Source organism: Falco biarmicus, chromosome 3, assembly GCF_023638135.1.
Source record: "Falco biarmicus isolate bFalBia1 chromosome 3, bFalBia1.pri, whole genome shotgun sequence".
In the NCBI taxonomy this organism is placed as follows: Eukaryota; Metazoa; Chordata; class Aves; order Falconiformes; family Falconidae; genus Falco; species Falco biarmicus.
Window position 1 is genome coordinate 17717435 of NC_079290.1, and position 14082 is coordinate 17731516.

Genomic DNA, 14082 nt, shown 5'->3' on the forward strand with positions numbered 1-14082 from the left:
TTTTTCTGAAGAATTATTTCATTTTAATGAGAATATGCTGACTGCATTTCTTTATTCTCTCATTTACAAAGGTTCTACAGATAATTCCAGAAAGCATGTTTACATCTCTCTTAAAAATTATAAAGCTTCAGACTCATGATATTATTGAAGTGCCTACTCGCCTTGATAAGGACAAGCTACGGGATTATGCTCAGCTTGGACCACGATACGAGGTGCAGTTAAAACAGGGTATTCTGAAAACCCATACCTTATAGGTGGCCAACTTCAACCTGAGTTTAAATCGGTACAGTTCCATGGAGTTATACTTTAACAGTGAAGTAAGAATTGAGTAAGAATTGAAATTGACTAGTGTTATTGTGAGTATACCTTAGCTTTCCTGAGGACAGATGAATAACTTTCACTCTCCTATTTGTAAAAGTGTAAACTTTTGATCTCATTAAAAAAAAAAAAAAAGGGAGAGAGAAAAACTAAATATGTTTATAAATGAACATAAAGATTTTGGGGTTTTTTTTTTTGAGGCGGGGGAACCCTAAAAACCCAAGTCTGAAATGAAGCCCTCCACATTTGAAATGTTTGTTCCAAGAGAAATTTGAAGACTGAATAAGCCATCAGGGTAAGCTTTTTGCTGCCCTCGAATGTGAAGACAGGATGGAGAGACACTGATTTGATTAGATGAAGCTGCTATTGCTCATTGGCTTTCTTTCTAGGGTTTTTTTCCTGCACTGTTATCAATCTGGAAGAGTGAGCAAACATTAAACTTACTTGGTTTTATTTTTAGTAGAGGAAGATGAGGAACAAAAACGTAACCAGACCAGTCACTCTTTCCCTCAGACAGCATATCTCCAATCATCAGTTAAGATGCCAGCTTTTTCCAGCAGGTTTAGACTCCCCCATTAAACTTGATGGAGTCAGTTTATTTTGTGTGGAGTAAGAAACAGATACGGAGGCAGCATTCAGTAATATTCCTTTTATTTGGGGGAGGTAAAAGGGAAACATCTTACACAAAAGTTTTTCATGTTTGATTTGCGTACAATTGTAAGTCTAAACTGTTGTCTCAAATGTGTATCATAAATGTCTTGAAGGCAAAAGACTGGCTTGTCTGAATTCTGAGCATAAGGATACTCAACTAATAATTTAAAACTTAAGAGAATGTGCTAGTGTATTAAACCAGTGGAAATACTGAAGTGGACTCGTTGACAACAGGCTTTATTATGGAATAACTACTTCAGGCTATGTTCCTAGCCTGCTCAAAGGTATCAGCTTAGTTTTGTCCGTGATGTTTTGTACACGCATGATACAGCTGGCTAGGTCTTTCCTCCCATAATCTCTGTGAAGGCTCTGACACGTACCTGTTCTTTCCTCCTGGTAACACACCCATATTTATCTAATTTAAAAAAAGACAATTATTTTACTATAAGTAAGCCTAGAACAAGCTGTAAAATTGGAAGTATATCAGTGCAAATGAATCTAAAATAGGAAGCTACCATTGGGAAATATGTATATCTTTTTAGACTAATTATTTGAATCTGTTGAATCACTTCAATAAATTGTATTTTCTCTTTCTATTAAAGGTTGCCAAGCTAACTCACGCAATTTCAATCTTCACTGAAGGTATCCTCATGATGAAAACTACTTTAGTTGGTATCATCAAGGTAATGTTCTATTTTTTCAGTAGGAAAAACTAAATTGGTAGCAATTTGCACTTTAGCACAGATATTTCAGCACATTAAGCAAGACCTTGAGGAAAGATAAAGACAACAAAAAATAAGTTTACATATAATTTTCAAACAGTGGTTCCTAACTTGGCATCCAGGTAAGAACTGAATTATTTAAGGTTGTGAAGAACCCACAGTTCTCATTGTAAATAGATTAATCAACCTTAATTAATGATCTTTGGGGCTCTTCACTGCTGATAAGCTTTTCTGAAGAGTTGTTTCTTCCATTGGCAAAGACTGCTATTTCTACATTAAAATACCTCTTTCAGCGCCAGGAGCAAGTATTGAAGAAATACACACTTCTTAATGCCTACTGGCTGCTTATAATTGTACAACATTCTTAATGGATCATGAACAAATGTTGAATATGGGAACTACAAACCTTTGCCATTCATCTTAAATAACGTATTATCTAGTAGAAATATTTCGGTATTTGTTCTTTGGACAAGCACTTTTGAGAAAGTACATCTGTTAGCAGTGGTTTCCAGTTTATCATAAGTACTTGATATCTGTCTTGGTACAAAATAAATCTTTCATATTTTTTTTTCTACCTTTCTGACTTGAAAAAAACACAATCTTTCTTCTACTTAGGTGGACCCAAAACAGCTACTAGAGGATGGAATAAGGAAGGAGCTGGTAAAACGGGTTGCCCTAGCTCTTCACAGGGGGCTCATCTTTAATCCTAGAGCCAAGGTGTGTAACAACTTGATTTTATTTTAATTTTTTATGTATTTTGGATTTGCTGGGACCTCTTTTTATTATATTACCTTCCAGAAAATAGTTCATACTTTTCTGTGCAGATTTCCTTCTTGTAAAACACTACACTTTTTGAGCTTCTTAAAGGTTATTTGGAATGCCTTATTTGATGTTAAAATGAGTTTATAAACTGCTAAGAGTATATAGAATTCAAAACCATATTTTTATTCTATTGCCAAGTGTCCTGTCAATTCTGAGTTCACAGTTCTTTGTCTGTGAAGATTGATGACAGCACACACATGATACGTATAAGCCGGGTAAACACAGAAAAGCAATGATAGACTAAGGAGTATGACTTATTGTTTTGATCCTGCCCAAATTCTTGAATCTCCCAGATCAATCAATAGTACCAATGAAGCCTAAAAGAAACTTTAAAAGCAGGAGGAAAAAATATTTAGTGGTAATTATTTCAGATAGCATACAACCTTTGGTAACTTTCTCGTCGCTTTTCAGTTCTACCTGGAGCATAGTGAAATCCTCTAGAACAGGGGTCCTCAAACTACGGCCCGTGGGCCGGATATGGCCCCCCAAGGTCCTCAATCCAGCCCCCGGTATTTACAGACCCCCACGCACGCACACCCCCGCTGGGGGCTGGGGGGGAAACCAAGCAGCTGCAGATGACTGCCTGCCCCTGCATCTGCGCACCGGCCCCCTGGTTAAAAAGTTTGAGGACCCTTGCTCTAGAGGTTGCTGTGTAAAGGCATTTAGAAGCCCTTTACATTTGTTTTTTTGTATTCGACATGTTCAAAGTTTTGGGTTTATCTTTTTTTTTTTTTTTTTTTTCTCATCTGTAGCCAAGCGAGCTGATGCCCAAACTGAAAGAAATGGCAGCTACAATGGATGGGTTCCATCGATCCTTCGAATATATCCAGGATTATGTCAACATATATGGTTTAAAAATTTGGCAAGAGGAAGTGTCTCGTATTATTAACTACAATGTGGAACAGGAGTGCAATAACTTCTTAAGAACAAAGGTGCTAGTCAAAAGCAAGTAAAAAGTTGATAAAAGTCTTGATTATTGGATGTTAAAGCTTGTGACTGATGTAGCATGTGAACCCTGTTGCACACAGTCCATACTGTTGTGACTTCAACTAAATGCGACAACTACTGTATAAAACAACTGCCCCCAACTTTTTCTGAATTATTTCAGTATCACCACTGTATTAGTTGTACATAAGAGCAAAATACCCCCAAAACAGTATTTTAGTATCTCTTGCCAGTGAAGAATATCCTTTCTCTTTCTCAAAGAAAACAGAAAATAATTACTGAATCACAGGAGTCCTCTCTGTATCTGTTGTTAGCCACGAGAATGCAGGCTTAGCAAGACTGCAGTACTTAGAGTTTGTTGATATTTCAGAAGTGGTGGAGTGAAAAGATCTGAAGTTTAGTTAACAAAATGGTGGCTAGTCTTACTGCAGAAAGGAGTAGATGGATTTCTCACCAGGAGTACTGGTAGTTCTCTCAACCTCCACACTTACATTCTGCTTGTATTTGTTTTAAGATTCATTCTTCCCTTTGCTTTATTTTGTTTTTCTATAGTGTTCTGCTGTGTGTATTTACAATATTGTTTTACAGTGTACTAGTTTTACCTTAAACAAAAGGAATAAAATTTCTATAGTGAATTAAAAACATGCAGTTGTAACACTGCAGATTACTCTAAAACTTATTTTTCAGGTTCAAGACTGGCAAAGCATATACCAATCTACTCATATTCCTATACCAAAATTCACACCTGTGGATGAATCTGTAACATTTATCGGTCGGCTTTGTAGAGAAATCCTGAGGATCACAGACCCAAAGTAAGTATAGTAAGTTACTGTAAGTAAGTACTGTACTGTACATGTATTACATATATACATGTAAAATGTGGTATTACATACTGTTGTATGTAATAAAACAAGCTTGTATTACAGCACCATGCATTGGATTGTTCCAGTTCCCAACATATACAACAAATAGTTTTCCCTCCGCTGTCATGTCACCCTCTTTAAAACCAGATTTACCCAGTCCATCCTGTACAATTTAATGTTAGTCTAGAAAAGCTGTGGGTTTAGTCTAAGAAGGAACACTGTATGTTACACACATAGAAGAGAGATAAAAGCGAAGGGTGACAGAACCCTTGAGGAGAGAGAAGTGACTAAACACCTGAGATACTCAGAGAGTCTTTCTAATTTCTGCATCATTAAGGTAACTCATTGCTCACGTTATCACAGGAACTGTCTGCAGCTTATTCTGAAGTGGTTGTTTATTTAATTTTTCCTCAGAATCACATGTTACATTGACCAAATGAACACCTGGTATGATGTCAAAACTCATCAGGAAGTAACCAATAGTCGTCTCTTCTCAGAGATCCAAGATACTTTAGGTACCTTTGGTCTCAATGGTTTAGACAGGCTGCTGTGTTTCATGATTGTGAAGGAGCTGCAGGTAATTTTTGAATTTCAGTTTCCCGAGATCATAATGCTTTTATTGTTTAATAACTTCTAGAGAAATTAAAAAAAAAACTGTTAATGTTTGAAATGGTAAATTGAAATCAAAAGCATTTGAAAAATGTGTGTTCAAACCCAAAAGTAAGAATTTCAGTTATGGATATAATTATGAAAGTTGGTACTCTTGAATAAATGGTGCTGTGTAACACCAAATTATGTGTTAGATTAAACAGTGGTTTGCAAAGAATGCCTCTTGAAGGTAAGCATTGTGTATGCTTAAAAGTTGATCCCAGGTCAACTTCTATTTTTCTGTCTAGACATGAACAAATTAGATTGTTTGGGTCTACCACGATATAAATAAGGTATCAGTTCTATGAAATTACTTTTTCCCTAATACCTCCAAGTGAAACCACATTTTTTTGTTTTCTGAGAAGAATCCAGTCCTAGCCTGGTTAAAGATTTAAGGAAAATAAGTATTGATGAAGACAGTTCTTCCTCAAAAATCAAACTAATAGTTGTCTACAGTGGGTATTACATATTGATGAGGGGAATCTGCTAATTGTCCTTACGCTGATTAACATAACTCAGAAAAGCACGAAGTCTAATTTAGAGGATCCTTCAACTCTTCATCTGTAGAAATATTCTTTCACTGCTGTTAAAAAATGTGGCTCTTGTTACCACCAAGATTAAGCACGGACTACATATATGAGGATTTTACTTACTTATTTCTTTCTTTTATTTAGAATTTCCTCAGTATGTTTCAGAAAAATATATTGCGTGACAGGACGGTACAGGATACTTTAAAAGCACTTATGAATGCTGTCAGTCCTCTCAAAGGAATTATAAGTAAGTGCTTACTGGTTAAGATGGAAGAAAGCCGTTGTCTTTGTACACTTGCATTTATTTCTCTTCTTACTTTTTCTGGGTTTTAATGCCTCACCCTTTTTGTTTTCTCAGCAAATTCAAATAAGGTTTATTCTGCAGCAATTGCAAAAACTCAGAAGATCTGGACAGCATATTTAGACTCCATAATGAAGGTAGGTTTATGTGACTTAGCGATACACAGAATTCACTCCTAGGCTCTTTGGTTATGTACTTGAATCTGCTTATTTTACGATGTTGTATTATGTTGACCTGGAATTCTGTAACGTCACAAGTGAAGCAGGCATGGATTTGCAAGAGCTCCAGAGCTTTGTCTGTATGGACAGCTCACACTCCACAAAGTACTTAGCACCAAGATTCATATGTAATAGTTTGCCAAAAATGGAATCTGGCACTGGAGATCTGATCTGGGAAGACCGAGTTGTTGCTCAGTATCAGGAGCTCTGAGACTCCCCACAGCGCCTTGGGAACGTAGTGTACCTAAGGCTGAAGGCCGGAGCAGTAGCCGTGCTGAAAGCTTAAACAGGCTGTCCCATTAACATGTCTCTTTATCTTGTCTCTGTAATGGTAATTTGTGACCAGTGGTTTTCAGAGTGCTGTGAAGAGGAAAGGTCGGGGAAGGAAGGAGGAGGGTGGCTGCAACAAGCCCCCTCTGATGGTTTTTATGCCCAGCATTGCTGACCCTAAGGTCTAGGGAGAGGTGGGCAAAAGAGTTAGAAGCATTTCCACTTACCGGTGAAAAACAAGCAAGCAACTGGGATTTTATACCTGTTACCTATTCAGTGCCCTTTTCACACTGCCTGTATTTGCTACCAGAAACTACTCCTCTCTTTTGACTGCACTGCACAGTTTGAGTCCGTCAGTTCTGGCTGCAGGCAGTCTGAATCAGTGCCCTCCTAACCAAAATGAGGAAGTAGCTCCAAACCACTATGTACGTCCCTGCTTTGAGCAGCCCTACAAAGGCTGTTAGGTGAAGTGAGGACTTTGTGCAATCTATTTCACTGTAAACTGATACTCATGAAGCTTTTCCTTAGTTTGACTTTTCCTTCTTTGCATTCAGTATAACACCCCGTCCATTTTTTTGTCCGTTTGTTTCAACAGGTTGGTCAGATGCAGATTTTAAGACGACAGATGACCAATGAATTAAATTTTTCCTGCAGGTTTGACTCCAAGCATTTGGCTGCTGCTTTGGAAAATCTCAATAAGTAAGAAGCAAAATGTGCTGAAGAGCTGCATGTATCACTGATGTAATTGTTATTGACTCATCAATCCTTAAAATCTAAATTACGGTAAAATATGGAGTCTGATTGTATTCAGGTTTTTATTGATGAGTATTTGAATCCAAACAAAAACCTTAAATATAAATAACTTGGCAAGTAATTTGTATGAACATCCTAGTGGACAGCGCAGCTTCTAATTGCATGTGGGTATACTTGGATTTGAGCTTATATTTGGATGAGAAGAAAGAACAGTGAAAATGTGTGGTGCTGATTTTGAAGCAGACATGTTGTTTGTAAAAAGATATTCAAAAAAAGGTGGTTTACTCTTGCTTGTAACTATTTAATGTAAAAAATCCAAAGAAACAAAACCTGTAATGTGACATGTAGTATCGTGTAAGGTTTACTTGGGGATGATTTAAATATTTATTTAATATAATCAATTTATTTTCCTTTTAGAGCAATACTAGCTGACATTGAAGCACATTATCAGAACCCATCACTACCTTATCCCAAAGAAGACAACACACTTTTATATGAAATCACAGCTTATCTGGAAGCAGCTGGCATTCACAATCCATTAAATAAGGTCAGGTTTACATTCCAGTGCCTGGTACAGTTTGCTTTTTCTAACGTATCGATTATTAACTGAGAAAAAAAAATCAGTATGTGGAAGAACTGTGTTCCTTTTTTTCTTTTTTTCACACAGATCTACATAACGACAAAACGCCTGCCATATTTTCCCACTGTCAACTTCCTATTTCTCATTTCCCAGTTTCCGAAACTTCAGTACAACAGAAATTTAGGTATTGTATAAGTTGTTGTTATATATCTATATATATTAGTGTGTAAATCTAATTAAAACCTATGTGAAATTATCTGTAGAGAAAACAGTCTAATGATTTGCATAGAAGATACTCAGTTTCTGACTTTAGTCCATCATGGCCCGGCAGGTTCGTTGTACTACTGAAGCCAAATACAACACGGTAGGAAAGAGAATCCGAACTCCTGACTTTCTTGTTCTATCCTATGCCTTAGTTAATATCATTAAACCATTTGCTATGGAAGAAAGGCAGTTCTTTTTCTAGTTTTTAATTTTTATGTGTGGGCGAGCGGAAGGGGAGGCACCACAAAAAAACTCATGAGAGTATATTATATAAATTTGCCTCTGCTATGAAGAATATGTTCTGTTTTATAAACGTGTTGTTTTGTGGGTTTTTTGCTGTGCAGGAGTGGTGTGCAAGCGGCCAGCTGATCAAATTGACTGGCTTCCGTTAGTTCTGGGACTCCTTACCCTGTTGAAGCAGTTTCACTCAAGATACACAGAACAGTTTCTGGCTCTGATTGGTCAGTTTATTCGTTCAATGATGGAACAGTGCACCAGGTATCCACGTTTTGCTTTTTCCCTGAGTACCACCTCTGTGAAGAGGGCTTCAGTAGAAGTATCACTGCTGTTTCAGTATGTGTTTCTAGTAGAGTATATTTTGACATAATAATAACAAAAATATATTTGACTGAATATAAAATTAAAATACTGTTTCTTTCTTTAATGGAACCACATGGTATCTAGTGGAAACTGTGTCATTTGAAGGCAGGCGTTTTCATGTAATTTTATCTAAATAACTGATGGGCTAGTAAGAGTATGATCTTCATGGTGGTTTAATTTTAGCCAAAAGATACCAGAAATGCCTGCTGATGTCGTGGGTGCCCTCATGTTCCTGGAAGATTACATTCGCTACACGAAGTTACCAAGAAAGGTAAGAAAGAATTCCATGTCTCCTGTATGTAGTACTGAGCAGGAGTCCTGTGTAGATGAGCTAAATCTTGGTTTATGCTGTGGTTATGTACTAGCAGTCTGATCACACGTACCTGCTCTGGAACATGGCAGCATCTGTAAACAAATATCCCAAATAATGGACTCGTTAACCTTGTCCAAAAAGCAGTATTAACCCTCTTCAGATGTTCTGTTGAAGACTGCGAAAAAGAAATACAGATGAAAAATCTGTTACCTGATAGGAATGAATGAACACTGTTAAGAGGTCATAAGGAATTTTTACCCTGTACAAACTACAAATCGTGTTATTTGTGTAGTTTGTGTAATTATTCCTATATTAGTCATAATATCCTTACGGAAAAAAATATTTTCCAGAAAATACAGAGAGGAATATGAAATACAGAAAGGATTTCAACTTTGGGCAGATTCAAGAAGAATCTGTTCCATTTAATCTTCAAAGAATGTCTATGTTGCTGGGGGGCTTTGGGAAGGGAAGAAATAAAATAGAAGTTCTGAGATGTTGCAGAATTAAGTAACAATAAACTTAGCAGTGTTCTAAATGCAAGGCAAAAAGTTGATTAGCAAGCCTAAATTTTAGTGAAACACCATCTCCAGTCCTTGACATCCTTCCCTTTCTGCCAAAGCATGGCTTCCCAGGCAGCTGCTTTATTTCCTATGCAAGGGAAATTCTGAAAGTCTGGGCATGGAGAGAGACTTTATTTTAGGGTTAAATGCCACTACCTGCATTTGAAGATGATATATTATTCATATGTGGTATTATTAATAAGTCATAATCCCACTTGCTATAGGCTGTACCTCAATAATTCTTGAATAAGTCATTTCCCAGCTAATACTCACAACAGAGAGAGAGAGCGAGATTCTTCTAGTTTCTTTTTCGCGGCCCACAGTGCGATGTAGTAGCAAGTCCAGGTGTCAGTCTTGCAGCTGATACACCTGGTCCCTGTGCCAGCTTCCAGGTCAGCCCGGCGCTGTGTGGAGAGACAGCAGAGAGGGCCTCAGCGTTCCTCCAGTCTCACACAGTACCTGTGGGCCCAGCGATTCCTCCCAGCCCCGGGCTTGCCTGAGCTGCCTGGCATGGTGTTCCTTCCTTGCTTGGCGCACCAAGCGAGAGCACGTCCGGGAGCACATCCTGAAGGCGGGGTGGCTCAGGACATCAGCGCCGTGTGCTTGATTCGTAGGTCAGACGTGCTTGTTGATGGATGAATAGAGCATGCGAATGAACAATGAAAATCCCTAACCGCGCCTTCCTGTTTACTTCAGGTTGTTGAAGCACACGTGCCTAGCTTCATTTTTGATGAATTCAGAACTGTTCTATGAATATGGAGAAGGACCAAGTCTTTCCCCCAAACCTGAGAGGAGGAGTGGGGGACTGGGGATGAGACGAGTACAGCTTTTCAGAACTGTATCTTTTCTGTGCTTTAAGGCAGTACCTACAACTGCCGCTATGAAACGTAACCATCAGCGCTAGTCTACATAATTAACACTTGTTGAAATCTTGGCATGATACGCAATCTGTATCTCATCCGAACACTGTACATTTTGTACTGCACATTATAAATGCTGTATGTAATTGTTTATGTATAAATCATGTAGGTTTTTGTTCTGAAGAACTATTTGTGGAAGTTTGACTTTTGTATCGCAGATGAACGAAGAAACTGGAAATAAAGGTGTTGGATAGTTTGCCAGGACTGATGATTCCAAAGTGTCAATTTTCCTGTTAAAAGAACACTTTGTGAGGATATATGTACGGTGAAAGAAGGTTTGATGTCTGCCTCTGTACTACACAAAGTTAATTTTCCTCTGTAGAGGACAGAAAAATAATTAAATAGCCACAGTTGAAAAGTTCTGTCATGGTATTCAAAGGCAAAATATTTCTTCCAGTGCAACTGTAACATGATTAATGGTGGGGGCAAGGTGTTTATTCGTACAACTCTCAGTCCTGGTACGGAACCTTTTACACCTGGCATAATTTTCTTCCTAGGGGCTGCTGTGGGAAAGTCAGTAGGGGATGTTATTGTGTCACTGGTGGTATAATCAGCTTGGTGATTATCAGACTGGAAAAGAGGAAGCAAATGCAGCAGCAGAAGGAAGGTTTACTCCGAAAGAGGCATTTATAGCGCAGCTAAGGCAGGCTGGAGGGGCTAGGCAGCAAATTGACTCCTTGTTTAAGAAAGGAAGAACAAAGGAGGAGGGACAAAGGGAAGTGCAAAGCCTCAGGAACGCTGGTCCCATCTGTGTTACCCCTCTCTGCAGTGAAGATACATCTTCTTCACCCGCCCCTAAGGACCCCAACCTTTTTCCCTGGCAGCAAGAACAGGGGAGGTGCAGTCCCACTCCACTACAGCTGATGAAGGGGTCTGGCCAGGGAGATGGCTGTCCATGGCTTCCATTTGTACCACCCTGGAGCCAGCATAATAAATAACAGGTCAGGGCCCCACTGGTTACCGGTACAGAAGCAGCCCTAGTTCACAGAAATCGAGCCTATTACTACGAGAATAAATAGATGAATATTAATTAATTTGGGAGGGGAGGTGACTTGGATCAAGAAAACTTTGTAGTCTTACAACTAACAGGGTACCCACAGTTTTGGGATCAAGCAAATGAAGTCCAGTTTTTAGGCATCATCTGGCAAGGAGCCTGCAGGATTATGGAAACAAACAAAACTTCATACAGCTGAGCCCCAAAATCAAGGTTCATGTGCAATGCTGTGTACGATTACTGGGGTACTGCTGCCGGTTTGTCCCTACACTAAGCACAGGTTTTTAAGGTTGAATACAGCAAGAAAGAGGGACCGGTTTGTATGGGGAAAGATGAAAAAAGAGCTTTCGCACAAGCCCAGCACACTGCCTGCCCTGCGGCTGTGCTGGGACCTAGGCAGCCTTGCAAACCTTTTGAGCTGGGCATCCTCGTTTCTGGAGATGACCTTGCACATCAGAGTTTTGGGCTAAAAGGTGAAGGAAGGCTGCAACCCCCTGCCCTACCCACACACACGTACCCAGCCACCTCCCCACAGCAAAGTACGTCAGGGGACGAGGCGGTGGCTGACAGGTGCTGCCTGTGGTCCTGCCGAGCGAAGCCTGCTCAGCAAGGTGGGGTAGAAGCCAGTATGCGGAATTAAGAGCCATGCTCTTGCTATTAGAAGAGACCCCCACCACCACTCCCGAGTTACACGCTGCCTGCCGGGTGGTACGTTATCCATTAACTGCCCAGGTTAGTAGCAAGTGGACAGCTGGACAATACACAGGAAACCAAGGTGTGCGGCCAGGATTTATGGAAGCCCTTAACCCAGAAATACCTGGATTTACACCTGTGAGTTTGATGTGCTGATGCTTGTGTTGCCCGGGGTGTTGGGGAAGTGAGGAGCACAATGACGCCACAGCTGATCGATCAGGTCAAATTTGTAAATTAAATTCTAGAATAATATGAGCAGACTGGCACAGCCAACACTCCTCCTATTTCTCAGCGCTTTAAGGTGAGAGATTGAAAGCCTCGGGAGAAAAGCTGCTAGAAAAAGGAAGAGGACTGAACTCTCTGATGGTTCCTGTTCACCTGATCCCTGCCTACTCTTCACAGCACTGGGCTGCTCCCTTCTCGTCTCCGCTGGTTTGTAATTAGTTCAGAAGCTCACTGTCAGGACTGTCCAGCACACCCTCCTGCTCAGAGCGGGGCAGCTGGTGCTGGGGGCCACGGCCAGTTGGGTTTTCAGTATCCCCAGGATGGAGATGCCACAGCTTCTCTGGGTGACCTGCTCAGTTGTTTGACCACATGAACAGTGAAAAAAAGTTTTTTCTTAGAGTTAAATGGAGTTTCCTGTGTCTCAGTTTGTGCCTGTGGCCTCTTGTCCTGTCACTGGGCTCCATCTTCATTACTCCCTCCATCCACTGCATATTTATCTACATGAATAAGACCCCCCTGAACCTTCTCCAGGCTGACCAGTCCCAGCTGTCTCAGCCTCTCCTTGCCTGGCACATGCTCTGAACTCTCAGTCCTCATCATGGCCCTTCAGTACATCCCTGTCTCTCTTGTACTGAGGAGCCCAGGACCGGACACAGCACCCAGACATGTCTCACCGGGGCTGAGCAGAGGGCAGCATCACCTCCCACAGCCCGCTGGCAACGCTTGCCTGGTGCAGCCCAGGAGGCTGGTGGCCACCACTGCAGGAGTGGACTGATGTTCCCCAAGAGCCCAGGGCTTTTTCTGCCAGGTTGTTCTCTAGCAGTTGTCCCTGTGCCTGGGGTCATCCCTCCCCAGGTGCTGGACTTCACGCTTCCCTTTGCTGTTCATGAACTTTCTGTCAGCCCTTTTCTCCTGCCTGTCCAAGTCTCCCTCCGCTGCGTCTAGCCACTCCTCGTGGTTTTGTATCACCTGCAAACAGGCTCAGGGTCCACTGCCCAGGTCATTAATGAAGACATTAAACAGTGCTTGCCCATGGGGTGCACCACTAGTGACGGGCCTCCAGCCGGACGCTGTGCTGCTGAGCACAGCCGTTTAGCCAGCTGGTTAAGTTGGTTTTTCCCTTTGTAAATCAATGCTGTCTGCTCCAAGTCACCTTCTTGCCCTTTGTATGTTTGGCAATGGTTTCTAGGCCTACTTGCTCCATCCCCTCACCAGGGATCACGGTGAGGCTGGCCGTCCTGCAGCTTCCCTGCTCCTCCTTGCTGTTCCTGAAGACAGGAGCGGTTGGCTGCCATCCAGGCCCCAGGATCACCACCACTGCTCACAGGGCATTGACAGCAGCCTCACGCTGACACCTGCCAGCTCTCCTTGCACCCAGGGGTACATCCCACCAACTCCCACAGACTTCTGTATATCCACAATGTTTAAATACGTTCCCCAACCTGGTCCTCCTCTGCCAAAAGATCAAGTACCGATCTGTGGGGTTCAGCGCCGCTGCAGGTGTGTTTCACCTGACCCCAGTTCACTCTTTGCGAAAGCAGAACCTGTGTCCCAGTAACTTGGCTTGCAGGGGGAAGGGTTTTAACGTGCCAGCAACCAGCTCCGTTCAGGAGTGCAGCCCTTCCCTCCCCAGCAGGCAGAGGCTTGCCCAGCGCCCGCCTCCCTGCCCATGCAAGGGCTTTGGCATGTCCCTGCCTGCGGCAAATGAAGAGACGGGACGCAGCTTGATGCAAGCAAATGCCAATTTATTGTACAGAAGCACGCGTTTTTATACACTTTCAGAAGCTGCACGTTTTAAACTAATTGGTTCTTGAAGCTAAGCATTGCATACTAGGCAATCCCTGATTGGTGGTTAACTACCAGCAATTAACCGCAAGGTGTTGCCTTTCCTT

General features: G+C 41.2%; 1 protein-coding gene across 1 annotated transcript in view; it reads left to right on the forward strand.

Moving 5' to 3' along the window:
* The window catches only part of WASHC5 (WASH complex subunit 5), a 28694-nt gene extending 18212 nt beyond the window's left edge, over positions 1 to 10482 (forward strand). The window contains exons 16-29 of the mRNA XM_056330408.1: positions 72 to 212; positions 1572 to 1652; positions 2307 to 2408; positions 3266 to 3445; positions 4146 to 4270; positions 4736 to 4898; positions 5644 to 5746; positions 5858 to 5937; positions 6884 to 6987; positions 7459 to 7588; positions 7709 to 7805; positions 8230 to 8383; positions 8669 to 8756; positions 10055 to 10482. Of these exons, the coding sequence (XP_056186383.1) occupies positions 72 to 212; positions 1572 to 1652; positions 2307 to 2408; positions 3266 to 3445; positions 4146 to 4270; positions 4736 to 4898; positions 5644 to 5746; positions 5858 to 5937; positions 6884 to 6987; positions 7459 to 7588; positions 7709 to 7805; positions 8230 to 8383; positions 8669 to 8756; positions 10055 to 10111 (1605 nt within the window). The 3' untranslated portion in view covers positions 10112 to 10482. The remainder of the gene's footprint in view (positions 1 to 71; positions 213 to 1571; positions 1653 to 2306; positions 2409 to 3265; positions 3446 to 4145; positions 4271 to 4735; positions 4899 to 5643; positions 5747 to 5857; positions 5938 to 6883; positions 6988 to 7458; positions 7589 to 7708; positions 7806 to 8229; positions 8384 to 8668; positions 8757 to 10054) is intronic.
* Positions 10483 to 14082: the final 3600 nt, after the last annotated feature.